Genomic DNA, 27,806 nt, shown 5'->3' with positions numbered 1-27,806 from the left:
CTTGCAAAGAATCACGGGAATTGTAGTTTTAGACAGCTTTACAATGTGGGCCATCATTGTAAGCCTTTGGTCACGAAATGGTTAAAAACAAGAGACTAGTGGGTGGAGTTACCACCAATAACAACTACAGCGCGTCACACCGCGTCGGTAGACCCCGCCTCCTGATTCTAGTAGCCAATCCCTGACATCATTTATTATCTTGAATTCAGAGGCCACGCCCTCTATCGATTAGAACCTCTTCCACCAACCAGGCCCACCCACTCTGCCTCTACGACGCTGTGATACGCTCCGCCCTCTCCCCCACCCTCGATAAGCAGAGCCCAGTGAACCGTTAGCCCCGCCCTCTTCTTTATGAAGGTGTAAGCACGCGCGCCCCGCCCCCTCCGGCTGGCGAAGCAGTGCGCGCGCTCCCGCGAGATGCTGCAGCTGTGCAGGTGGTGAGGTGAGACGAGGCGGGATGGATGGGGGTGGGGGGCAGTGGTGATGGTGGATGTGTGGCTCGGTAACGCTGGCAAGCTCGGTCATTGTCTCGCTGTGAGAGAGCGGCGGGTGATGCTGGCTGTGTCCGGGGCTCGGCCTCGCTGATTCTTATTGTCTCCTCCCTGTACCGGGGTGTGCGGCCTGGCAGCGATCCGGTAATGGTAAGGCCTGACACAAGCTGTAATAACATTGTGTAATTACCTGCAGGACCATCATCATCGACCGCACAACAGGATTTAAATAACCATCACCACCATCTACACCATCTTCAGCATCACCATCTTCTTCATCACCTTCATCACCATCTTGAACACCTTCATCACCTCCATTACCATCATCTTCATCACCACCCTCACCATCACTAATAGGTAAATGGACATTATTACCTACCGCTTCCATCACTTCCCTCATTCACTCTCCCCACGACGCCATCCCATGTTTTACCTTATCCATTCACAGACCACGTTCCCTGAGTCCCTCACTCACCTCATTCCCTGGGACTCCTTCCATCACTTCATTCATTCACTCACCCCTTCCTCAAGAACCTCTTATATCCCTGCCAACAGTCATTCACTAACCCTGTCCCCTACCATCCCTTATATCACTTCCTCCATTCATTCACGCTGTCCCTTACATCTCTTCCCCCATTCATTCGCTCACCCTGTCCTCTACCATCCCTTGCATCACTTCCCTCATTCACTCACCATGTCCCCTAGGACCATTTTCATCACTTCCTCCATTTATTCGCTCACCCTGTCCCCTTGGGCCCCTTTCATTACTTCATTCACTCACCCTGTACCCCAGGACTCCTTCCAATTCTTATATTCACTCACTCACTTACATTGACACACTATTCCCAGCCACCCCTTCCATCACCTAGGACCCCTTCCATTGCTTACATTCACTCACTCCATTCCATGGGATCGCATATATTGACTCCCTCTATTCCCTGTCACCAACTATATAACCTCATTAATTTGGACTTATTATATCAGGCATTCACTCGCTTCATTCCCTGAGACTCACTTCCATCCCTTATCTCACACACTTGTTCCATTCCAGAGATCATTTCCATTGTTTACCCCATTTGGTGATCCCTTTCTTTCACACACTCCATCCTGTGATCACCTATCATCCTTCATTTTATCGTGAGAGCCCTTTCCATCTATCTCTACATCTCAATAACAATATCGATCATTCATTCACACATCCATTCATTCACTTACCTCCTCCATCGCGCAATCCTGGGAACTGCATTCATTCACACCTTTCATCCTGGGGATGACATTCACTCACACTATCCCAAGATTGCCATTTCTTCTATAACTCTATCCCTGGAATCCCATTCATGTATTTGCCGCGTAGATTTTAACATTTCATCAGTCACCATCATTAGGGCCACTTAGTCACTCTCTCTATTGTCAGTGGTTACTCCTACATCCTGTCTTTTCTTGGGAACCATCGATCATTCTACGTTAAATCTTAATGTTCCTGGGAACGGCATCTCTAGAATGTGTTCATTGACCTTTCCTTCAATCTGAGACTTTATCATGCTGTGATATTTTATCAGTATATCACCAGTACTTTATATCTCTACATCTTTTCCATCACTGATACCCCTATCTTTGCTTTCTAAGAAGACCTCACTAGGACCCACATCATGGACGCTAATTACCATTAGTAAAAATCTGTAGGATACATCCCAGCTTTGTTAGGACAAGTGAAAGTCACCACATACCTTTCCCTCTGTTTGACATTGTGATATAATGCAAAAACTACCCTTATGCCAATGAATTGTCATTTATTCATGTTCCATAACCAGTAATACATTCTTGGGCAGTGTCGTTAACATTTGCCACAATACCATCCAGTAGTATAACATGGTGATATACCATCTTTAACTTTTAGGCATGATTGGACTTCACTGGATGCCAGTTGCCGGAGTTCCATAATGGACTGCATTTGATGAGCATTTGACAAAGACTTTCATAAACGTTTGATAACACAAATACATGTGTCTCTCAAATGTTCATGGATGTCTGATATTTGTCATCTTCTATTGGCCAGTATTTTGAAGTCCAGTAAAACTGTTTGATAGTCCTCAAGTTCTTGGAAGAGTTAAGATGCATTTCAAATCCAGATGCTGTCCAAATAGGTGTGTTTTATGTTATTATTTTAGCCGTGAAAGTCTACCAGATAACTAAACCTTTCTATAAGAGATTTCTAAAAAAGTGTTTTTTGCCTTCTTTTTTCCAATACAGCTAGTGTTCATTAAATAATATTTTGAGTTCTTATATTGACTAAATTATAATATGCTAACAATGGCTTTGCAGAATTTCAGATGTACAGTCATGACCTAATGATATGAGAATTTCATGTGGAATAGAGGAGTGGAATTTATTTTTTATTATCGTTAAATGTGCAAATAATTTGGAATTCCATTAAAAATTAATTTATAGATGGTACCTAACCCCTTCCAAACTTTTTAACATGCATCTTAGCGAAAATTATAAATGCTGGAGAGACTGCGGTCAAATTGGTAAATAATTCTACCTCTTCTATTCGTGTCCCAAAATTAAAACGTATTGGCCGAAAATTCCTGAATTAATGAATTGCATATTAGAATTCAATATTATAATATCCCCGTGTCTTTGTCTCTTTTAGAAAATTCCATCTCACCTGCCGAGATACAAAAAAATTGTACTAGGCCATCTTCTCATATCAGCTAATTCCATCATCTTTTGTCATTGGAAGTCACCCACTGTACCAACTGTGGGTGAGGTCTTACCTCTCATTTTTGAAAATAAAAGGTGTGAATTGGCTTTTCGTGATCCATCTTTCACATCTATATTGCAGCATGAATGGTCAATGTGGGAAGATGATGTGAAAGATAAATTCAGAATTTAACCATGTTTCCACCTGACTGAATACATATTTTGCTTTCAGGTTTTCGTTTTTGATATTTTTTTTTTTGTTTTAGTACCATGTTGCAATTAATTACTTGACACTTTATTATATTTCTGTACATAGTTTACTTATTTCATATACAAATATTTACAATATTTGTGTATTTTATTAGATTGCATGTTTAATTTTGACAGTGGTTTATAAGTGTGTGTGTGTGTGTGTGTGTGTGTGTGTGTATGTATATAGATAGATAGATAGATAGATATCTAATTTTATTTTTTCACGTATCCTGCACTCACTGCTCCTGGTCTTGTTGTTGCCTGGGTGCTAACTCCGACCTTGGGATTTATAATATCTTGTTGAAGTGCACTCACAGGACTCAGCAATGTTTCAAATCACGTTTTTTTATTGTAACATCAAGTTTTCAGTAAAAAAGTGTTGACGTTTCAGTCCCACCGGACTTTTTTCAAGATATATATGCCAATATGTATGATATATATTATTTTAAAACATTAATAACAAATATTTTACGTAGATGCAACATTTTTTGTTATAAATTATTTATGTAATGTATAGAGCTTGCCCATTGTGAAGATATTGGAAAAATGTCACCTTTCTTGATCTATTAATGTCTTTTTGATGAAGCTCTTACACACTGACAAATATTGTAATACTTAGTTGTGTTTAAACAAAGCACACTATTTCAGTTTACTTTGCACATGTGTTTACTTAAACAACGCACAAGGCGTTTCTTTGTTAATTTTGACGGAGGCTGTTCTATGCACACCCATACATTTTGCAAAGAAAGATTTGGGTACGTGGCAGGATCTAGGTATAATCTTACACTTAATTGGACTTCTGGGGATTTTCCATATTCGATTAACTTATCCTATTATGGTATTTTATTGCTACCTGTAAGTAACATATATGAACAGTTGTATTTGTACTACTACTTATATAAATATACCACATAGGCAAATATAATACAATACAGGTTAGGCATTACTCAATGTTTTTCATATAACCTAATCTTGCAATCGAGTGATATTAAGGAGTGTAAGCATCAAAGATTTTGCTTGTATAAAATGCTTATTCAATGTCAAGCCATATGTAAATGTATATATGTATACATGTAAATGCATGAGGACATCCAGCGTAAGATTTTTACCCATAGGAAAACATTGATTCATTGCTTTTGTATGGGGAGGTCTAATGCACATGTAGCATTGCTGCGCATGCGCATTAGAGCCCGCTCGTCATGGGGCGGAAGAGGGGGCGGAGCTTCGACCCAGCGCTGAGGGGCATTGGTGCTGGGATAAGGTAAGTAAATAAAGGGTTTTTAACCCTTTATTTACTGGGTAGGAGGAGGTGGGAGGGAGAGGGATTGGTAGTGCCAGGAATACAGCTTTGTATTCCTGGCCCTACAGTATCTTTAAGCTAAATCTTAATACTCACTTAGAAAGCTATAGATGAACTATTGTTATCATTTTTTTTATGCAATTTAAGTGCATGATGTGTACACAATCCTGTCATGTACAACATTGATGAGGGCATATTTGGTTCGTGTGTACCAACATCCTGGAGGCTGCTGTTCTTACTTTGAATAACACCCTTATTTTTCCTATTTTACAGTGATCATTTTGATGATGGTGGTTCCTGGGACTTTGCCTGGTGTTCAGCATGATAATGAGATAAATGCTTGTGAAAGAGTTATGGAGAACGATATCGAGAATGATTGCAGCTCAGATCTAAAAGAAGTACGAAAGCTGCAGGAACTAGTACGACGGTTGGAAATTCAAAATCAGCAGTTAAGGGGGAAGAGGAGCTCTCAAAGTTTTCAGAACGACACAGAGGTTGACCATCACCTCTCCGCTTTACAATGTACGGGAGTTATGAATAGCATGAATATCCAGACTGAGAAAGGAGATCGAGAGATTATGCCAAACGTACAGACTAAGCACGATCAAATAAGCTCAGAGAAAGAAAACATCCCAAGTTTGAGGGTGGATACACATATGCCGTATGAGAAGGTGTGTTCTGACCCCAAGCCTGAATGTGAGGCAGACATTCACTGTGATAATGATGACAGCTGTTTCTTCAACCTCAGTAGCAGAGCAGAGCTGGAAGAAGCTTTGGAGAAAATGTCTGAACTAAATTCACCTGGAGATCTTGTAGATGTATTGGATGAAACTGCCCTTGACGAAGTGGAAGTTCTGGAACTTGGCTCGTGCAGTGAGGACGAGGAGGACTGTTGGTATGAATTGTACAGCTTACCCTTCAAATGTCTGTCTAAAATCAAGCTGTAATGTCCTGAAATAATCTACAGAGCCTTTCTAGTAAAATGTTTATCTTGGTCTTATCCTGTCTGTGTGTAATGAAAATCATTGTTTTCATTACGAGATTTATTTTAATGTGTTTCTGAAACACATAGATGTTGTTTTACTAAGCAGTGAATTTACTACTAGTTCGCAAAAGTTAGATAAAAAATCCAGTATGAGTAACGTCTCAAACTTCGTTTTAGAACATGCCTTTTTGATCCTGAATTTTGTAGGCTGATTTATTTCACCAAAATTCACAGTTCAGAGTAAATCTTAATGCAATATTTAAATTGTGACTGTAAATCTTTAACTCAATATTTGCCATCATAACTACCCCTTCTTACCCTGACATCACAGGAGAAGTTTACGTACTCCTACTTTCCCTCTTTAGCTCTCTGAGAGTGCCTTTGTCACAGCTGTGCACATGTGTTTTTGAAGGCTTGGAAGAACCCTGTGTATAGCCGAGACTGAGAGCAGCCTGCTTATTCAACAGTAAAGCTGCTGCTTTTGGTCTGAACACATGTTGGACAGGGCTTTATGGGACTGTAATCAAAACGCACAAGCCAAAATAATTGGCTTCTGATGGGTAGAGCCTTAGTCTGGTCTCATCAGTTGTCTGTTTCTTCAGTTTTTAAATGCAGCAGCTGCAGGAATGTTTAAGGTGAGTATTTTGGAGATCACTTGAAGTCTCTTAATTTTTTTTTTAAATCTATTTGTGGCCCTCAAAGCATGAAATTCAACATTACTGAAAATAATTGTTGGCTTATATACAAGGACAAAATCATATCCAGGAATTAAAGCAAGTTCTGCCATTAAATATCAGGATGTTTCCTCCTCTTGGCTATTTCTGTGCACAATGTACTTTGTTATAGTTACCATTATTGCAGTTCCTTCCCAAGTCTTTTAGTCATTGAAACAATTACACCTTTTACCTTATTCATACACCGCATTTATTCTAAACAGCACTGCGGCTTTCTGCTGTATCCAGTTACGCGGAAACAATTCAAAATCTTGAAACATTTATTATGTACGCAGTAGATGGAAAAGAAGGGAAAACTTTGACCTAGATTTTCTGCTACCACTTGCTGGCGTGCCTCGTTTAGTCAGTGTACAGCTCGGTGAAAAGCCTTTGATAGCAGTTGCAAGTTGATCGTTTCTGCTTCACAGTTGCCAGAACGCTTTTGTGCATGGGGAATTCCAATGCATTTGGGATACTGGTTGATTAAAGGATAATTTTTCTGTAAATAACTTTTATGATGCATGAGGATATGTACGCTGCTTGGTTTCTCCACTGATTTAAAGAGGAATAGAGTTATTATCCTCAGGGCCACAGTTATTTTCCAGCTTTGCATTTTAAAACCTTCTGCACCTAATAAAAGAAGTACAACTTCCCAGGATTTTTTTAATCTAAACATCTTTTAATATTTTGTCATTTAACAAGTGTGTTTGAGATCTAAAAATGTCATGTAGAAACCCTATTGCTTTATTCTGTGTTTATACTGAGTGTCTCCCCGTCATGCTTTGCCCTTTACATCCGACTCTGTGCACAGAGAGAGGTGAAGAAACAATGTTTCTCCTACAGTGCTGTGTTCACAGGATTGAGCTGAATTGTCAAGGCTAGTGTTAAACCTTTATTATTTAAAGGGGACATTTTCTGCTCAATAATAAATAGCCGAACCGTTTTTGAGAGCAGAATTTCTTTTCCTGAATTAGCAATATCAATTCTGTCCTTCTTTATGGAATTAATTGGCTGAGAGTGTTATCCGACCCTCATTAGCCACTGACTTTACCTTACTTTGGAAAAACTAGTATTGCTAAAGCAGAAAGGGGACATCCTCTTTAGGGATTTTTTTCAAGAGAGGCTTGACTTCGTGTCTGAGTTAAGTGATTTACGGTTTTAAAATGGTCTCACTTTAAACCCAGGGACAGTGTCGGGGGACTCTTAACATCACCACTGCTACAGAATCCTCTATATAATAATGTAGAGGTTTTTGTACACCAAACACATTTGACAGTTGTAAATCGTATAAATGTATAGATTATTCTATTTGCAATTAAATTATTTCAGTATTGTAAAGATGAGAATGTTCTTTTTACGTATAGTTCTTTTTGTTTTACATTTGTATGTCTCTGTAGAAATGATTGTGTATGTAATGTCCTATCTCATTGGGCTACGACTCATTTCTGCATAACCAAAGCAATCAAATGTCTACCTGTAATGCTTTTAGCAGTCAAACAAAAGGTCAGCTTGCAAGCATGCAGAAATGTGTTGTATATAAGTATGCAATCTAGAATAGCATTAGGAATACAAATGTGTATTCCTGATGCTATACTGCCTGTTAGTGACGTTTAGGTGACCTGGTCCCCGCTGCCACGGATAAAAGGGTAGTTTTGCTTACCTTTTCTCCCTTGCATTGGTTGCTTCTTGCGTGAAGCTCGATCTTGGCCAATGCAATGTTTCCCATAGGAAAGCATTGCGAGACGTGTGCAGGCACAGCAAAACACAGGGCTGTGCCAATAGGATGGTGTCTATGAGATCATGTGATAGAAATATTTTGCATTAGTGCCTCTAGTGGCGGTCAGTATGGCAATGTTTTCAGCTGCTGGGTTAAAACGGGGGCACCTGTGGCCCAGACCACCCTATTTGGATGAAGTGGTCTCTACAGGATTTCTTTAATCTCTGTACTAACCCATGCTACTTAGCAAATATACATACAAACCTTTTGATCGTAGTTATCCTTTAAAGAAGCACACCAGTGGGACAGTTTATATTTATTTTTATTGTTTTAAAACCATTTAATAGCTATACCTCCAAAGAAAGCATGTCTGTTTTTCCAATGCAGGTGTTCTGGGCAAGTGTCTGCCTCCATTTAAATTCACAGATGACCAGGGAGAAGTAACAGGATTCATTTATGAAAATGCTGTTTTCTATTAAATTCCCTTGTAGTCTGCTGAAATATAAATTGCTCACATTATTACAGCCCTATAGCAAAAATGCTTGGAGGTGGTGTGTTCCCCACAGTTTATGCAGATGGATCACCAAGATGCTAAAATGAAAGCAAAACAGAAGATTAACCAATCAGAATCAAAATAAATATGTGATGAGAAACATGTCATGTAGAGCAAGGGTTCCCAACCCAGTCCTCAAGTACCCCCTACCAGTCCAGGTTTTTGACATAACCCTGTTGTGTCTAGAATGTTTTTTTCCTTTCTTTCGAAAAACACCTTCGATACAACTGGGTAATCCTTAAATCCTAGACTGTAAGGGGGAGTTGAGGACTGGGTTGGGAACCGCTGATGGAGGGACCAGGTCGAGAACAAACATGGGAGAGAGAGACAGTTGTAGTTTTGAATGTATCAAGAAAGGGGACTTTGGATTATTTTAATGTAAGATATTTTATTAATATTAAAGTGAAATTGTATTGTTTATCAATATTTTCCATTTTTGCATTTGTTTTGGCAACCTAGTGATCCATACATCTCAGCTAAAAGGCTGCATAAAATAATTGAGCGGAGTTTAAAGGCTCACTATTTATCTAGTAAGTATAAATTTATAGTCCTATGCTAGTAGCCAGGCCTTAAGTTACTAACCATTGCAAGTTATAGTATACCCTCCATGGGTGAATTTCTACTCGCCAATGGCTAGTGACAGGTGGAAAGTTTGAGCTCTGCTTTTAAGGTTCTTATTCCTATGCAGTTTGTACTATGTTAAATTTTTATCTCTACATTAATTTTTTTTTGTCTTTAAAACCAATCGTAAAAAAGTCCCCTTCTGTCCATTGCCTACATTATTTATTTATGGAAGTGTGCTGGTTTTCAACATATTTAAATTGTGTGGTTTTTATTTTTTTTCCTTTCCTCTTCCCATCAGGCTCTATGCATCACCAAACAAAAATGCAGCTGCGGAACAGAAACCAGATTCTCCCTTAAAATGGTGCAGGCAGGTACTGGACCATCACAGTCCAGAGACAGAAGCTGCTTGCCGCACACTGATTGGCAAGCTTGATCAAGGTATGTGCAGTGACTAGAGTTCCATGCTGTAATACTACATACATTCAATGAGATTTTATAAGGTAAACTTATAGATCCAAAACCGCCTTAGTGCTTTGCTGTGGGTTACACGGTCTATTGTCACATAAAAACTAGTATCGCAATCTTTGCTATGAAGCTGTGCATAGTAAGGTGGCTCATTGTTCTCATTCAAATCTATTTCCATGGATATTTTCATAACCCTCATCTCTTGGAATCTTGCAGTTAATTTGCATCATTTATTCATCCTGGTTTCAGATAACCTGGTTATGTTTTAAATTTCTTTTCATTTTAGCAAGTAGATGGAAAAGCCTGTACTGCAGCCCGATGGCTTCGCCAAGTGCATTTAACCCCAGCAGTGATGGCAGCTACTGTAACAATTCATTAAACTCACCGGGGTGCCTCAAATCCACTAACAAACCACTACTAACATGTGGCAGCTCAGGTACGGCATGTTCTGTGATTCATGGAGTGCGAATTGCATGTTTTCTAACCGAATGTTCCTGATTGCCCATTTCCTTAACAAGCACTTTACATTTTCTACATCTTACCATGGAGTCCTAATTTGCACTCCTCGTTCCGTTTCACTTATTTAATATACTAAATAGAGGCTTGTAGTGAGTTAAGAACTAGCTCGCTAGGTTTAGTCCAAAATAGTGGTGTTTGAGAACATTTCCAGCTTGGTTGATGGCTAAATTCTTAGGTTCCTCTGAGAACTGCATTTTTTTCACAGAAATTAATGTAATTCATGTTGATCTCCCAGTCATTTATGGCAGAGGATACTATAATACACTTGGCACAGATAAACACAGGGCCGTCTTTAACGCGGGGCAAACAGAGCAGCTGCTCCCGGGGAGCCCAAGAGCAGCTGCCCCATGGGCCCCGCTGCCCGCAATGTCTTTGAGCCCCATGGACCCGGCGGTGCGGCTGTACACAAAGGAAGGAGGCCCACCGGGCACTTTGCTGCTTAAACAGCGTGACCCGGCCCATTTATGTTCGGCAGCCGCCTGAGTGGAAGTGACTGCCGCGAGTCACTTCCTCCCACAGAGAAATTAGAGCGTGCGGGAGGGGGGAGGCAGTATGGAGGGGACCAGGCCAGGAGTTCAAGAGCCTAACACCCAACTACCTCAGCCTGCCACTGGACCCTCCAGAAAAAGGTAAGAACCTGGAGGGTGGCCAACTGTAAATATAGCATGTCTGTGTCAGTGTATCTGCGTGTGTATGTGGGGCAGTGTATAATACAAGCACATTCCTTCATTGAAAATACAACAATACATACAAAAAGACCTCTGTCTTAAGCTCAAAAATTACATATAAACACACCCTTGCATTCAAAAATCAAAACTACTCATAAATGCATGCTTGCATTCAAACACCAATAGCACATACAAACATACTCCTACATTCACACAAACATACTCCATACAAAAACATGCTTACATTCAATCACACAAACCCTGCTCAGTGCTACATACAACCCTGCAAGCATGGAAAAATGTAGAGCCCCAGCTGTCAAAGCGTTGTTGGAGCTGCACGGCAGATGGCGATCTACCTTTTGGGCCACCCTTGCGACAAGAGGCACAAACAATTCTTGCACCTCTTCTTTAGTGCCATCACTGCAATGGGGTGTAGGGTGTGATTGCATGCCAGTAAGCGGGAAATGGGGGGCAGGGTCCAGGGGGCCCAAGCTAAAGCTTGCCCAGGGTCTATTTAATATTAGACGGACCTGGATAATCATTCTCTTCTTTTCTTCGTGGCACCACATCACCTTTTGGGGTCTTTTGCAAAAAGATTATTAGTGATTATGATGCATGGAAAGTATGGGTGCAAATCTGATTTCTCAGCACCCAAAGTCCAACCTCTCTGTCTATAGGGTAATGATAAATTTTACTGCCTCGCTGTCTGTTCAGGCCTACAGATAGTTCTGATCCAACGAATTGCTATTCACTCTTTGTGCTACTTTAATTTGAGCTGAATGAAAACGTGCTTTAGCGATTTGACTTGGCTGAATAATATTATAACCCAACAATGAACGCCTGTCTTTGCAAAGGGTGTGAAAAATGTGTGTATGGTTAGTGAGATCCTTTATGACAAAGGCAAAGGGAGACTGAATTCTTGATATTGTGAAGTTTGATTTCCATTTTTTGTTTGACAAAACAAGTAAATACACAATCACTACTAAAATAGATTTTGTATATTTTGGACATTTCATATTTTTAAATGGTCACTGTGCTAGGTAGAGTTAACTGATGTGCGTTATACAGCATAGCGCACTGCACTTTGCGTAACATGTTTTCCTAATGAAATGAGGCATAGCCTTCCAGGATCTAGAGTGGCTTCCTAAATGTGTTTTGGAGCTTACATGAACAAACATTAGCATATAAATATATGCAATGGTGATGTTTCCATATACCACCTGTTGTCAGTGTATGCAAGTATGTGAATATAATGTACGCATGTGTGAAGATATATAGATATATACACACACACACACTTATTACACAGGGAAACACAGGTTTTAGAGAGGTGTATGAGAATGGAAAAAGTACCCAATTATCTAAGTTGGTAATCCCCGTTGCTTTCAAAAAAAGCATTACATACTCAAACCATAAATCCATAGGTCACCTAGGTGAAATTAGTTATGTACAAGTAGATCTCTATGAAGCATCACCAATAGTCATTTTGCAATCTAAAAATAAAAATGTATGTAATTGTGTGTGAGAATTGCGTCTCTGACTGCTGAATGCAAATCTTCTGGAGAAAACATCTGATTTTATTCAGTCACATGCTTTTAAATCCTCTGAAAGAGGAGGTGCCACTTCCTAGGATTTTTTGACCTTATGTTTACCTATCCCCCCGGTATTTATGTGGCAAAAATAAAATGGCACCTCAATCTCCGCTCTCTGTTAGTAATTGCTAGAAACTTTGTCCTTTGTACCTGGCAGTCGGCATTGAGAAAGTATATAGAGAAGATGAGAAATTAAACAGAGGGGGTTATGTATGAAAAGGTTGGGTTCTGAAAAATACCAAGTGGTGCAGTCACCATGGAAACCAATAAAACCAGCAGGCACATTTTCATGTTTTTATGCACCATGATTTAGAACAGGCACTTTTTATAGATTCCAAAAATTTATAATTTGCCTTTTTATTTGCAGTGTTTGCCCTGTTGTGCCTGAACTGAAATGGATTGAGACACCATTTTCCAAATCTGTAATATTAATTTAAAATAAAATGAAGAGGTTAACATAAGACACAGGTGATTTTCCGTGTTTTATTCAGCTTTGTAATTTCCAGACAAGAAATGGTTCCTTTTTAAAGGGACACTATAGTTACCAGAACTGCAACCTAATATAGTTGTTCTGGTGGGTATAGTCAGTCCCTGTGGGCTTTTTGCTGTAAACACTGCCTTTTCAGAGACAAGGCAGTGTTTACATTAGTGCCTAGGAACACCTCTAGTGGCCACTCCTCAGAAGTGCTAGAGGTGCTTCCTGGGGGCCAGCACTGCCGTTCAGCATAGAACGCGTCTTCCTTTAAAAATTAGTTTAACAATTCCTGCAAGAGCACAATTATGCTATTAACACCTACATTTGAAATTTTCACTTCAATGACAATCATCTCTATGATACGATGAATTCAGCAAAATCTAAAGAAAAGGTATAATTAAATATAAACCGTTACATGTAAAGTGATTATACAATGTACTCTTATACCATTAATGTAATGTTAATTAAGGTACTTTACGTGGTATAAAAAGTGACAAAAGAACAAATTAAATGTAAGTTATTTTATTTTAATTTTCTTCCGTGTATAAAAGTTTAAAAATTTCTTGTTGTACTGCTTGTTAATTATTTGATCTATACTTGATTCTTTAAGGCTATTTGAGTATCCATTCCGCTCTCAGCTCTCAGTCCTCGGTAGACAGTGAGTTGAGTACATCTGATGATTCAATATCTATGGGATACAAGTTACAAGATTTGACTGACGTTCAGGTTATGGCTCGTCTTCAAGAAGAAAGTAAGACATAATGATTGTATTCACATTGAATATAGCACTCTTACTTGTTTTCCTTAATCCTTGTATATTAATCCCCTGCCAATGTGAATTCTCTTAGCACCATATAATTGTGTGAGTTTAAGCTCTGGCAGCAATGGTAAATGTATTTTGTCACGTGGCTTTGAAAAAACACTTTTTCTATTACTGGAACAGGTCACTTGACTTTCTGGTTTGCACTGATGCCTCTTTAAAGAACTCTAGAGTAAAAATTATAAATGTGTCTAAACTTTAATGACCTTGAACTCTTTCAACACTTAGAAAGGTTCCACTTTTCAAATACCCTTTCACTGCTTAGTATTTTGCTTAGTATTTGGCCTTCTGTGTTAATGGCTCTGCTCCAAAAAATGTTTACTTAATTTGCATTGCTTATTTATATAATTCCTAACCAATGTTTAAATTTACAGGTCTCCGGCAGGATTATGCCTCTAGCTCTGCATCTGTTTCACGGCGCAGTTCTAGTGCCTCCCTACATTCTCTCAGAAGAGGCACCTTCAGTGATCAGGAGTTTGACACATATAGTCTGGAGGACGAGGATGACTGTGATTGTTCTTTGTCCTTTCGCAGCACTCATAGGTATTCCCCATCACCTCTAAGTTCACCTCGATGTCAATCACCTTCAACAACTGGGGACAGCACCAGAGCTTCAACCTCTCGCATTAGACCTCCAAGAAGATCCATTCAGAACCACATGCAAGACCGGATGAAATATACCAGCTGTGAAGGTTAATCTAGATGCAAGGATTATTAAGAATGTTATGTATTTTCTGTGTGATCTTTGCTAAAGTTGCTGTGAAGGGAATCGTAAAAGATTGGTTACATTTTAATTTATAGCATCAATGTACTCCACAGTGCTTTACAGTTATACAATGGGGAAATGCAACTGCAAGAAATTAACAGAAAGTAATGTTAATAGATGCAAATGGCAGATGCAAATGATTATTTATACTGAGTAATCATAATTTTAATGGTTTTCTTTAATGTAAATGTTATTTTATGTTGGCAATAATCAATATGCTATTTTAATTATTGAACAGTTGTGGTGCAGCTTTCTTAATTGTTAAACTACACCGTTTTGTCTGCTGTATTTCAGATGACTTGCGTCACAGTATGCCTAATTTGGCAAAAACAAGTTTACGTTCCCTTGAAGCAGTAAGAAGCAGTCGTAGTCTGGAGTCGGATCTCCAGGGATCAAGTAGTCGATTAACCAGGATTCAACATCCCACAACCAGTATGTATCTTTTAGAAAGCGGCATGGCTCGATTTCTGTTTATACCGTGACATTTTCAGTGCATTTATACTATGGTTAATTAAAAAATTACAGGGTTATTTACTAAAATGCGAATCTCACATTTTATGGCAAAATACTTGAAGATACAAATTCTAATTTTTTTTTTCAGTTAATGGTTTTGGCTTAAAACATTACATTTACTTTGAATCCCAGTCAATTAACACTTTAGTGGATAACCATGCAGAGTTGTTCTGTGTAGGGTAGGGCAGTGATAGCATTTCGCAAAGACATCTGGTTGTTGTAGGAAGAAAGAAGTTTGTAATCTCATGAACAGATGTCAGCTGAGGGTGGTAGATGCAATCTTTCAGAGTCTATAATAAAACTGGATAAATAAGTTATCTGATTCCAAATGATAGTGAACTGCAAACAGAGGTGACTTAACATATGTTGATGGTGTGCAAATGTTTCTGGGTTTAGATAACACATTTTATGTAACATGTAATGATTTTAAGACACATTTTAAATCGAATACTTCACATAATCAAGTAGTAATAATTTTTAAACTTCCTGATTGTGTAATATGTATCTCTAAACGTGTTGGCTTAAGTTTTGTAAATCTTATTGATCCATAATTATTGTATACTCCTTTCTAATTATGTGCATTAGGCATTTACATATCATATTTTGTTCTTCTTTCCTGACCCAATTGAGCTAATTATTCTCAAGTTCCTAAGATGTGATCATTTTTTAAATTTGTCCTGTTAACTCTTTCTTTCCCTTAGCAATATGCCAGGAGGTGCTCTGGGAAGTAAAAATTAAGTGTTTCTTTCCCCAGCCCCTCTGAATAACTGTATAAACTGTATAGGGACGTAATTACTGATGGCAGTCATTAATTACAACTGATAATGTGACTCCATCAGTTTTGGTAAGCCTGGGTCACGTCTCAGTGCAGCACTAAATTTGAGGTACCAGACGATTCAGTGTTGTATCACATAAGACATTATGGAAATTACATTGTTTAGTTCTTATGTATGTTGAGGTGTTGTGCTTCAGTTGATAAGACGATATTGGCCTGTTCTAAACCATTGAACAAACGGACTAATTTGTGAGTGTTAGAATGGGTATTTGTCATGTTTGTGTCCTAAGGCGTGGAACAAGCAGTCTACAGGGAATAGGCCTACAGTAGGTTTTTCACTGTATTAAAACTGATGGGGGGGGTGAAAGTCTTATATCTCAGAACCTGAAAAGGTTTGTCATATGACTGGAAAGGATACAAACTGGTATACATTGAAAGAACTAATGACTGTACATTTTATTTAAAGGGACATTGCAGGCACTGTAACTGGTTCATCTAATTGAAATGTTGATTTTGTCAACTGTATTTTCCCCAGGAACATCATGTGTGCTACCTGGGCTAATGTTGAAAGCATTGGCATGAGCTGCAATAGGTACCTGTGATTGGCTGAGAGTGTGAGCTTAATGCTTTAAGCTTGTCCCAGCATCCATTACTAGTATTAATTAGTATGGCTATAAGGAAGTGTGTAATCTCTGCATTAGCTATAGGTCTGGTGGGGACTGGGCTGTGGGTGATAAAGGACCCTTCATTAGTATTAAACTGTTCTGAATTGGTTTGGCGCTGTCCAGTCTTTCAGTGTAGAGGACTCCAGGCACTATAACCAATTCAATGAGATGAAATGGTTATAGTGCCTACAATGACCCTTTTAATAACCGCGAATGAGATCTAAAGTAACATTGAGCACATCAAGAAAAATAATTTTGACTAATATTAATTTTGTTTTGTAGGTACTCCACCAAGCAAATTACGTTTTGCTTCCAGCTCAGGCCAGCCTTCAATGACAGGCAGACAGCCTATAAAAGCAGGTGTAAGCACAGGTTCACTCCTTACCTCAAGGCAACCAATCAAATCATCAGGTTATGGTAACAATTCTTCAACGGGTGTCCGTAAAATGCAATCTTCGTCTGGTTTGAACGCATCCATGTCAGGTGCTATTTCCAGAACTGGAAATGTGTCTCCTTCCGTTAAACAAGCTGGGGTGAAATCTCAGCAACCTGCAGGATACATGGCTTCTAAAAGTAAAATGGTTCAACCATCCAGGAGGTAAGTACTCTCATTTGGCACTGATTGTGGTCTTTCTTTTAAACATTGTTGAATTGAATCCTTTGAATGGAGATTAGTTTGGAAACCACTACTTTGATGCTGTGGAAATTAATCTACAACCCTACTGCTGCTGATGAAGTTTGCAGTGAATTAAGGGAGATATGGTGTAAAGAAGAACTAGTTAAAAGTAAATTTTTATGCCCAACAAAAAATTTTATGCCCAACAAAATTTTTTATGTCCAACAAAAAAAAAAGTTTGAGGCCTCAATCTATAGAAAAACAATCAAATCAATGGCGGAACTAAAATAAAGAGAACCCTGGGGCAAGATATTTTATGGGCCACCCTATAGCGCAAGAGATGGCCAAAAGGTAAATCCTTAACTGTCGTGCAACTACCACAATGTTTTGCAAACTTATGTTCTACCATTTACCATATGCCCGTCCTTGCAGTGTTTGTGTATGTGTATTTGAATGTGAGCACAGTGTATGTGTATTTGAATGTGAGCACATTTTTGTATCAAGTATGTGAATGTACAAGTGTATTTGTATTCACTGTTGCCATTTAAATGTAGTGGTGTGATTGAATGTAATATTGGCGTTCAAATGCAGGTGTGCATTTGTATGTAATATTGGTATGTGAAAGTAGTTTGTGTGCGGGTGTGGTGTTGGCGTTTAAATGCAGGGGTGTGTCTGTGCATAGTGTTTGCCTTTGTAGGATTGTGTTTGTTTGCAATGCTAACATTTGATTACATGTGTGCATATGATTGCAGACGTGTGTTGTGTAGTGCTGGCATTTGAAGGCAAGTGTGCATTTGTGTGTAGTGTTAACGTTTGAATGCAGGGGTGTACTTGTGTATAGTTTAGTTTGAATGCTGGAATGCATAGACATACTTACTGAAATACAGATACACCGCCGTGCACACCTACTGACCGATATTTCCAGACACACACCCCAGTCATAACTTACATGTTTTAGCCACCCTTTTATTTCCATATGTTTTGGGTACAAGAGTGTGGCTTCCTGGCCGTACAGGTGATCTGGTGGTCTAGTTTATGCTTTCTGTCTGTATTGAAAGTAGCACCAGGTTAAAAATAAAACATTGTGTGGGTCATGTAATTCCATATATAATCATAAAGAGTGGGCTGCTTCACACTAGAAATGAGCGTCTACAAAGTGGTAAATCAAAGAATATAATAAAGTGTAAGCGCTCCAATTGTAAATCCAGAAATAGTCAGTAAAAGAAATATCTAGTTGTCAAACACAGCGCAACATCCAAGGCAGTAATGCTGTATAAATAACTACAACCTGAATGTTGCAATGTAAGAAATGTGTCAAAAGTTTAAATAGATACAGAACTTACAATAATAGAGCATGTAACCCAAGCCAGTGTCCCATACCCGAAACTAAACTGTTGACTGGCAAATATTTAGTCACCTAAAAAAAGTGACACCTTAAAAGATAGGGAATAAAAAGTAAAACACCACAGCAATAAATATGGTAAATAACCCTGTACATATATGAATAAAAAAAAAGGCATCAGAGTATCTATCCATGGAGGGCCCCTCCACAAATCCGGATGATGTTGAAGTTTTGAAGACTCAAGATCGAAAAGAGATCCTATGATCAGGGCCGGCCCTAGGCCCTAAGGCGCCCTGTGCAAAAAATCTTCACAGCGCCCTCCCCCCATCATACCCCTTTATCCATGTACTGTGTGTGTCAATAGGTGTGTAGTGTAGTGGTAGCTGGGGGAGCAGGGGCAGTGTAGTGGTAGGTAGGGGATCAGGGGGCACAGTCGTGGTAGGTGGGGGATCAGGGGGCACAATGGTGGTAGGTGGGGGACCAGGTGGCAAAGTGGTGGTAGCTGTGGGAGCAAGGGTAATGTATTGGTAGGTGGGGGAGCAGAGGTAAAGTAGTGGTGGGTGGGGGAACATGGGGCACAATGGGGGAGAAGGGGTATTGTAGTGATAGGTAGGAGAGCAGGGGCACAGTGGGTAACTGGGGGGAGGCACAGTGGGAAGGTGGAGGAGCAGGGGCACAGAGGGTAGCTGGGGGAGAGGGGGCACAGTGGTAGTAGCTGGGGGAGAAAGGGCACAGTGGTAGTAGCTGGGGGAGAGGGGGCACAGTGGTGGTAGCTGGGGGAGCAAGGGGCACTGATAGGCTAGGTGGGGGGGCAGGGGGCACAGTTAGGCTAGGTGAGGAGGAGGGGCACTGTGTGGAGCGGGGGGAGCAGGGGCACAGTTAGGCTAGGTGGGGAAGCAGGGGGCACAGTGGGTAGCTGGCGGAGCAGGGGGCACAGTGGGTAGGTAGGGAGCAGGGGCACAGATAGGCTAGGTGGGGGGCAGGGGGCACAGTTAGGCTAGGTGGGGAGCAGGGGCACTGTGGGTAGCTGGGGAGCAGGGGCACAGTTAGGCTAGGTGGGGAAGCAGGGGGCACAGTGGGTAGCTGGGGGAGCAGGGGCACAGTTAAGCTAGCTGGGGGTGAGAAGGCACAGCGGTGGTAGCTGGGAGAGTGGGGGCACAGTGGTGGTAGCTGGAGCACAGTGGTGGTAGCTGAGGAGCAAGGGGCACAGCGGGTAGGTGGGGGAGCAAGGGGCACAGTGAGTAGATGGGCGAGTGAGGGGCACAGTGGGTAGGTGGGGCATAGTGGGTAGGTGGGGGAGCATGGGGGCACAGTTAGGCTAGGTGGGCAGCAGGGGCACAGTGGGTAGCTGGGGGAGCAAGAGCATAGTTAGGCTAGGTGGGGAAGCAGGGGGGCACAGTGGGTAGCTGGGGCGCAGTGCACAGATAAGCTTGCTGGGGGCGAGGGGGCACAGCGGTGGTAGCTGGGGTAGAGGGGGCACAGCGGTGGTAGCTGGGGTAGAGGGGGCACAGTGGTGGTAGCTGGGGAGAGAGGGCACAATGGTGGTAGCTGGGAAGCAAGGGGCACAGCGGGTAGGTGGGGAAGCAAGGGGCACAGTGGGTAGGTGGGAGAGCAAGGGGCACAGTTATGGTAGCTAGGGCACAGTGGATAGGTGGGGGAGCAATGGGCACAGTTAGGGTAGGTGGGGAAGCAGGGGGCACAGTTAGGGTAGGTGGGGAGCAGGAGGCACAGTTAGGGTAGGTGGTGGGCAGGGGGCACAGTTAGGGTAGGTGGGGAGCAGGGGGCACAGTTAGAGTAGGTGGGGGCAGGGGGCACAGTTAGGGTAGGAGGGAGCAGGGGGCACAGTTAGAGTAGGTGGGGAGCAGGGGGCACAGTTAGGGTAGGGGGAGCAGGGGGCACAGTTAGAGTAGGTGGGGAGCAGGGGGCACAGTTAGGGTAGAGGGGAGCAGGGAGCTCTGTTAGGGTAGGGGGAGCAGGGGGCACAGTTAGAGTAGGTGGGGAGCAGGGGGCACAGTTAGAGTAGGTGGGGAGCAGGGGGCACAGTTAGGGTAGGTGGGGAGCAGGGGGCACAGTTTGAGTAGGTGGGGAGCAGGGGGCACAGTTTGAGTAGGTGGGGAGCAGGGGGCACAGTTTGAGTAGGTGGGGAGCAGGGGGCACAGTTAGGGTAGGTGGTGGGCAGGGGGCACAGTTGGGGTAGGTGGGGAGCAGGGGGCACAGTTAGAGTAGGTGGGGACCAGGGGGCACAGTTAGGGTAGGGGGGAGCAGGGGGCACAGTTAGAGTAGGTGGGGACCAGGGGGCACAGTTAGGGTAGGGGGGAGCAGGGGGCACGGTTAGGGTGGATGGGTGAGAAGGGGGCAGTGTGGTGGTAGATGGAGGAACAGGAACTCCTTCCTGCTTCCCCTAACTTACCAGAGGGTTCGCCTGCCTGTAGCTCCGCCCCGCTTCTCATGTAGCTCCGCCTCCGATCGGCGTTTAACCCCGCCCCCTTTCTCTCACTGAGATCCGAGTGGGGAGTCTGGGGACTATCAGTGAGGGCAGCATTAAGAGGCAGGGGGCGGAGCGCGGCCATGCAACACAGTGCAGCCTGTATTAGGGGAGAGCTCTGAGCTCTCCTTCACAGGCTGTCACTAGGAGACAGTGCGAGCTGTGTCAGCCACAGGGCGCCCCCTGGTCCATGGCGCCCTGTGCGGCCGCACAGCTCGCACACCCCTAAGGCCGGCCCTGCCTATGATGCCCAGCGAGCTCAACCCAAAGATGTCTCCGTCGAAAGCCATGGATGCTCTGCTTTCACTTATACATTGAACCGTGCTGTTTGTGATAAACCCACAGAGTTCAGGCCCCGTACCGCAATCCGGGAGCACACCAAACTGGGATCGCGTCATAAGCCGCGGTCGGTAACTTCGGAAAAGGAGGCAGCTGCCTTAAAGGATTAACGATTTCTTATCTTTATGTAAAATAGTCTGGCAGTGTTCCCTAAACCTTACTTTCAAGGGTCTTGTAGTGTGGCCCACGTATTGTAAGCCGTATGGACAACAAAGGAAGTTACAATGAATCCCATCAAATGAATAGATCCCCTCCCGCTGCAGGCCCAAACTGGAAAGCTTTGTGGCACATATAATTGCATGTAAGGCATCTGTCTGCCACATCGAAAATTCCCTAGTGCGTGATGGTTGCTGGCATGGGTAACCTCCTCAGGCTTATATTTCGAAAGAGCCAAGGATGTTCTTTAGGTCTTTACTTTTCCTAAAAGTTACTCTTGGTTTATCAGGGATGCTTAATTTGAGCCAGGGATCCACCTTCAAAATGGACCAGTGTTTGTGTAAGATTCCAATAATCTTATCAAACGCACTATTAAAAACAGTGGAAAATGTCAGACCCTTATTCTGTGAAACATCCTTAGTGCTAATATTATATCTATGGTTCGGGATCTTCATATTCTTGGTCTACCTCAAGCAAATGTATTATCTCGATGTTCAATCGACTCCTGATCAGGGTCGGTAGCTGCCAGAGAAACTTTTGCTCGATTTTGTTTGAGGTATTTGATTAGTTGGGATCTCTTCATGCTCCTAACTTTGTTATAGGCTGAAGAAATGGGTTCATATCCCCAATCATTGGTATTTAAATAGGAGACAAACTCATCTATTAAAAGGTCGTCCCTCAAACGACTGTAAAGTGCAAGGTGTTTCATCCATCGTGGGTTGTTCAAAATAAACCACTCTTCTTTTTAAAAATAAATTATTTCTTTTACGGACTTTATTTCTGGATTTACAATAGGAGCGCTCACACTTCATTATATATTCTTAAAGCAGCACCAACAAAATTTCCCCACAGGCTTATGCACCCCACTCCTGAGCAGCTAGTGCAAAGTTCAATGTTTTTTTTTTTTTAAATGTAGTGACACTACCATCTAAACAAAGCAACACATGTATTGTGCTCACTCTAAAGACTCAAAAGGACAGTCACTCCCAGAATAATTCCATTGAAGACCTTAGCAGATGGTCCAACAGCCTTTTGTTAAAAATCTAAATCTTTAAACTTTATTTACCCCCATAGGTCCTTTAAAATTTCAAAAATACTAATATGTGTGTATTCAAGATAACTATCTCAAAGTAGATGCAGTCTGCGGACAGCATAAGTTGAGTTTCGTATTAAAACCATCTCTCTGTCTGCTCCTTACTCTTGCCTGTTTCTTTCTGTGGACACTTCTCAGCCTCCCCGTGCGGTGCTCTGTTAGCTGGGAGGAAGTTACCTGAACTAAATTCCTCTCTGCACTGTTACACCAGTACTTATGCTAGTGCATGAAATGTATTTTGTCCATAAAAAGGCAATCAAGAAAATTTTAGGGGGACATCCGGAAAGGAGAACCAGTAACACTAGGTCTCTGGCTTTTGTGGAGCTATGATACCTATATAGCTATCACTAGATAGTACAGAGACATGGAAGGTATAGTTTTAACATCTTGAGGGGGCTCCTATACTATGGCTGGCAAAAAGCATAGCATATGGCAGGAATGCTTTCTGTTTATTTTAGGGATCGACCGATATTGATTTTTTAGAGCCGATACCGATATTCTGTGAACTTTTAGGCCGATAGCCGATATAATTTGCCGATATTCTGTACATTTACCATTTTGGAAAATAAAAACTATTTCTAAAGGTAAATGCACAAAATATACATGCCACGTGTAGTGGATGCAGTGTGTTTAGACAGGGGAGCTGTGTATGTTTGTGTAGTGTGTGTGTAGTGGATGCAGTGTGTGTTTGTGTAGTGGATACAGTGTGTATTTGTCTAGTCTGTGTAGTGGATGCAGTGTGTATTGTGTATTTGTCTAGTGTGTATATAATGAAAGCAGAGTGTTTGTGTAGTGTGTAGGTAGTGTGCGTAAAGTGAATGCAGTGTGTGTGTAAAGTGAATGCTGTATATACTAAATGCAAAGTGTGCGTGTTTGTGTAGTGTGTATATAAGGAATGCAGAGTGTGTGTATTTGTGTAGTGTGTATATAAGGAATGCAGTGTGTGTATTTGTGTAGTGTGTGTGTATAGTGAATGTAGTGTGTTTATATAATGCAGTGTGTGTTTGTATAGTGTATGTATATAATGCAGAGTGTGTGTGTAGTGTGCATTATATAAACACTACACAAACACACTGAATTATATAAACACACTACACAAAGACACTGAATTATATAAACACACTACACAAAGACACTGAATTATACAAACACACTGTGTATATAATGCAGTGTTTATATAATGCAGTGTTTGTATAGTGTGTGTGTATAATGCAGTGTTTGTATAGTGTGTGTATAATGCAGTGTGTTTGTAGTGTGTGTGTATATAATGCAGTGTGTTTGTAGTGTGTGTGTATATAATGCAGTGTGTTTGTAGTGTGTGTATATAATGCAGTGTGTTTGTAGTGTGTGTGTATATAATGCAGTGTGTTTGTAGTGTGTGTGTATATAATGCAGTGTGTTTGTAGTGTGTGTGTATATAATGCAGTGTGTTTGTAGTGTGTGTGTATATAATGCAGTGTGTTTGTAGTGTGTGTGTATATAATAATGCAGTGTGTTTGTAGTGTGTGTGTATATAATAATGCAGTGTGTTTGTAGTGTGTGTGTATATAATAATGCAGTGTGTTTGTAGTGTGTGTGTATATAATAATGCAGTGTGTTTGTAGTGTGTGTGTATATAATGCAGTGTGTTTGTAGTGTGTGTGTATATAATGCAGTGTGTTTGTAGTGTGTGTGTATATAATGCAGTGTGTTTGTAGTGTGTGTGTATATAATGCAGTGTGTTTGTAGTGTGTGTATATAATGCAGTGTGTTTGTAGTGTGTGTATATAATGCAGTGTGTTTGTAGTGTGTGTGTATATAATGCAGTGTGTTTGTAGTGTGTGTGTGTATAATGCAGTGTGTGTGTGTATAGTGTGTGCGTGTATATAATGCAGCGTGTGTTTGTATAGTGTGTGCGTGTATATAATGCAGCGTGTGTTTGTATAGTGTGTGCGTGTATATAATGCAGCGTGTGTTTGTATAGTGTGTGCGTGTATATAATGCAGTGTGTTTGTATAGTGTGTGCGTGTATGTAATGCAGTGTTTGTATAGTGTGTGCGTGTATATAATGCAGTGTGTTTGTATAGTGTGTGCGTGTATATAATGCAGTGTGTTTGTATAGTGTGTGCGTGTATATAATGCAGTGTGTTTGTATAGTGTGTGCGTGTATATAATGCAGTGTGTTTGTATAGTGTGTGTGTGTATCTAATGCAGTGTGTTTGTATAGTGTGTGTGTATCTAATGCAGTGTGTTTGTATAGTGTGCATTATACACACACACTATACAAACACACACTGCATTATTATACACACACACACTATACAAACACACTGAATTATATACACAGTGTGTTTGTGTAGTGCATGTGTATAATAAGAGTGTATGTGTGAGGGGGCATTTTTTATTAAATAATTTTTTTTATTTTTATATTAATTTTTTTTATATATATATTTAAGTATTATTAGTTTTTTGTTGTCCCCCTCCCTCCTTGTTGCCTTGCCAGGGAGGGGGGATATGTTAATCCCTGGTGGTCCAGTGGCATTGGCTTAGCTGTGGGAGGGGGGGCAGCAAGCGTTTACTCACCTCCCAGCAGCTCCTCCAGCTCCCCAGTGTAAATCTCGCGAGACCCACGGCCGTCAGAGCTGGCCGCGGGTCTCGCGAGATTTACACTGGGGAGCTGGAGGAGCTGCTGGGAGGTGAGTAAACGCTTGCTGCCCGCTCTCCCCAGGACCGCCGGGCTTGTAATGAGCCTGGCGGTCCTGGGAGGTATTATCGGCAATATCGGTATCCCTATTGGCCGATACCGATATTGCCGAAAATACCGAATATCGGCCGATTATATCGGTAAAACCGATAATCGGTCGATCCCTAGTTTATTTTAACGTTCGTGTTGCAGAACCAAAATGTAAATATGATTTACAACTATCCACAGTGCTTAACTCCATTTAGCAAAACAGATGACTACAAGTCAAAAATTGTGTACTGTAAAATGTGCAAATATATTTTTGAATATATTGTAACAGAATGTCACAAGACTCAATGTAGAACAGTTTTCTATTTTTATTTGATTCAGTCAACTATCAAATGACTTGATACAATTGTATGTGACTTAGATTAACAAATATATAGATGTATATTTCAACGTTTACTAAACAAAATGTCTAAAGAGGCTCAATATGTTATACCAGCAACAAATCAGAACCGGAGTTCCTCACATTTTTTTGAGGATTCCCCCGTCTTACTGCACAGTGGAAGGCTGATAGCTAAAATCCTGTATGAATTTTAGAAAGGTTGTTTGTGTTTTGATTATTTTCTCTTATTCACTCAAATTCTTTATTTTTTGTATCTGTTCCAATTTCATAATGTTTTTTTTGTTTTGTTTTTCCCCCATATAGATCTCTTCATTCCTCAAAGACAAATAGTACACTGGACAGTGATGACTCATGGAAAGAAGGGTGCTATTAGACTTCTCCAAACAGGAGTTTTACGCTATCTCTTTTCTAGTCCAGCGGGCTGGACTTTCGAACATTTCAGAGGAAGAAGAAAAACCAAATTGCTAGCTTTTCTTATCTAGTTGTCAAACTCAGACATTATGTGTCTCTTTAACTGTCAATTCTATTACAAGTTTGGCATTCTTCATACTTTGATTCGGTATGTGTTTTGTGTTGTTGCTTGTTGTAGCCGAAGTTTCAGTTTAATGATGGAACCTGTTCTCCCCTAAACACTGAGCCATTTATTTAGTAGAAATGTGTGTACTTTGATATGCCACTTACAAATTGACCATTTGCACTGCTGTGAATGTTGCATTCATTTCTGAGGGTTATATAAAATCAGTTGTTAGAAACCACCTTTAGATGTCCCTAAGAGAGCTTGTGTGTTTTATATACATATTGTTTCTATTTACCTCTTTGATTTGCCATTTCAAAGGCTCCCCCCCAAATTTTTTTTTTTTAATTTACTTTTCTATTCCGCAGCAGATTTTTTCCATCTGCAGGTTTTTAACATCCATGATCAATTTATTTCTTGGAAAAAGTGTGAATATAATATACATATAGATATATGGTTATGATATTTAGGATCCATTTCGAGGACTAGAAAATAATTCCTGTGCCGGTATAAATGGTTTAGATGAAATCACAAACGATGGTGCACAATATTTGTGTGGTTATATGGAGTTAATTTGTTGCAATGTGTAGAAGAGACATTAATGTTTTGTGAAGTCTCCTATGGTTATTTTGCTTGACTCACCCTCAGTAAATAAATACATCTCTATCGATTTTTTTTTTCTCTCATTTATTTTCTGGTCTGTTCAGTGGAGTTTGAGAGCTTGCAGAGAAAATTTATTTACATTAGTTATCATCTGGAAAAACATTAAATTAATCCCAATGTCTAGAAATGTAGCTCATCATGATATCTGTACATGCTTTCATATAAGCAAATGTAGAAATTAGTACTTTTTTCTTTTCTACGGAAGAAGTAAGGTTGTTTAAAAAAAAAAAAAAAAAAATTCTGTCCGTATTCATGGCAACACTCAAGTAGGTTTAAATCCTCCCCTAAAACCACATTGGACTGTTTAATCCCCCCTCCCCCTCCATATTAATAAAAGACCTTCCCTTTCCTTCTCAAACATTTCTGTCCAACACTCAATTTGGACAACTTCATTACTTTTGGCCTAATATTTTTTCTGTTGTGATTGGGTGGGGGTGCAGTGGAGCGATGCCGGCGTATGTGTGGTGGAGTTACATGAGACACTGCTTCTATTGCGCATGCGCTGTTTAGCTGCTACCAGAAGTGACGTTCCATGCTGTTTTCTAGCTCTTATAGGCTCCGGGGGACAGGTGGGAGGTTTAAAAGTCTTATCTGAGGTCTGGTAAGTAGTCCTTTCATTGCCTTTTACTGCTCTGTAGATCTGGCTAACCGGTTTTCCTCCAGCTGGATTTTTAAAGAGTGCATTGTATAATGTAAATTCGCATCACCAACGTCAAACAGGAATTCTACATAGAACAAGGATAAAGGCTGTATGGAGCCAGCAATGTGTGATAAGAGACTTTGAAAAAATTTTGCACGATGAATCCATGCATATCTATGGGAAACGTTCAGCGTCTCCACCCAGAGCGTGGATATGTTAAACATAGGTGCAGCACTGAACTAGAAAGCACCTCTAGCGGACATCTGATTGACTGCCACTAGAGGTTTTACTAGCCAGCAATGTAGACACAGCTTTTTCTCTAAAAATGCAATGTTTAAAGTGATAACACTG

At 40.8% G+C, this 27,806-nt stretch overlaps 1 protein-coding gene across 5 annotated transcripts; it reads left to right on the top strand.

Annotated features, from left to right (window-relative positions):
* Positions 1-350: 350 nt before the first annotated feature.
* On the top strand, positions 351-26,822 carry LOC134572747 (SLAIN motif-containing protein-like). 5 transcript variants are annotated; one of them, XM_063431906.1, is made up of 10 exons: positions 391-442; positions 2,389-2,635; positions 5,020-5,641; positions 9,577-9,716; positions 10,030-10,179; positions 13,608-13,748; positions 14,192-14,509; positions 14,878-15,015; positions 16,819-17,134; positions 25,942-26,822. In XM_063431906.1, exons 3-10 carry the CDS (start codon positions 5,031-5,033, stop codon positions 26,009-26,011), a joined length of 1,884 nt encoding a protein of 627 aa, XP_063287976.1. In that variant the 5' UTR covers positions 391-442; positions 2,389-2,635; positions 5,020-5,030; the 3' UTR covers positions 26,012-26,822. The 5 variants fall into 5 exon arrangements, with proteins under 5 accessions (XP_063287975.1, XP_063287976.1, XP_063287978.1 ...); XM_063431904.1 differs by lacking the exon at positions 391-442 and adding an exon at positions 537-641; XM_063431905.1 differs by lacking the exon at positions 2,389-2,635 and having other exon boundaries at positions 351-442.
* The last annotated feature ends 984 nt before the right edge of the window (positions 26,823-27,806 follow it).

This window comes from Pelobates fuscus, chromosome 9, assembly GCF_036172605.1.
Source record: "Pelobates fuscus isolate aPelFus1 chromosome 9, aPelFus1.pri, whole genome shotgun sequence".
NCBI lineage: Eukaryota > Metazoa > Chordata > Amphibia > Anura > Pelobatidae > Pelobates > Pelobates fuscus.
This window is presented reverse-complemented; position numbering and strand designations above follow the sequence as displayed.

What these genes read in the sequence shown, in the direction of transcription:
- LOC134572747 (XM_063431905.1), top strand. Translation starts at nt 5,031, where the DNA reads ATGATGGTGGTTCCTGGGACTTTGCCTGGTGTTCAGCATGATAATGAG. An exon ending in GATTGGCAAGCTTGATCAAG is followed by an intron (nt 9,717 to 10,029) that starts GTATGTGCAGTG and finishes TTTTCATTTTAG; the next exon opens with CAAGTAGATGGAAAAGCCTG. An exon ending in GATTCAACATCCCACAACCA is followed by an intron (nt 15,016 to 16,818) that starts GTATGTATCTTT and finishes TTTGTTTTGTAG; the next exon opens with GTACTCCACCAAGCAAATTA.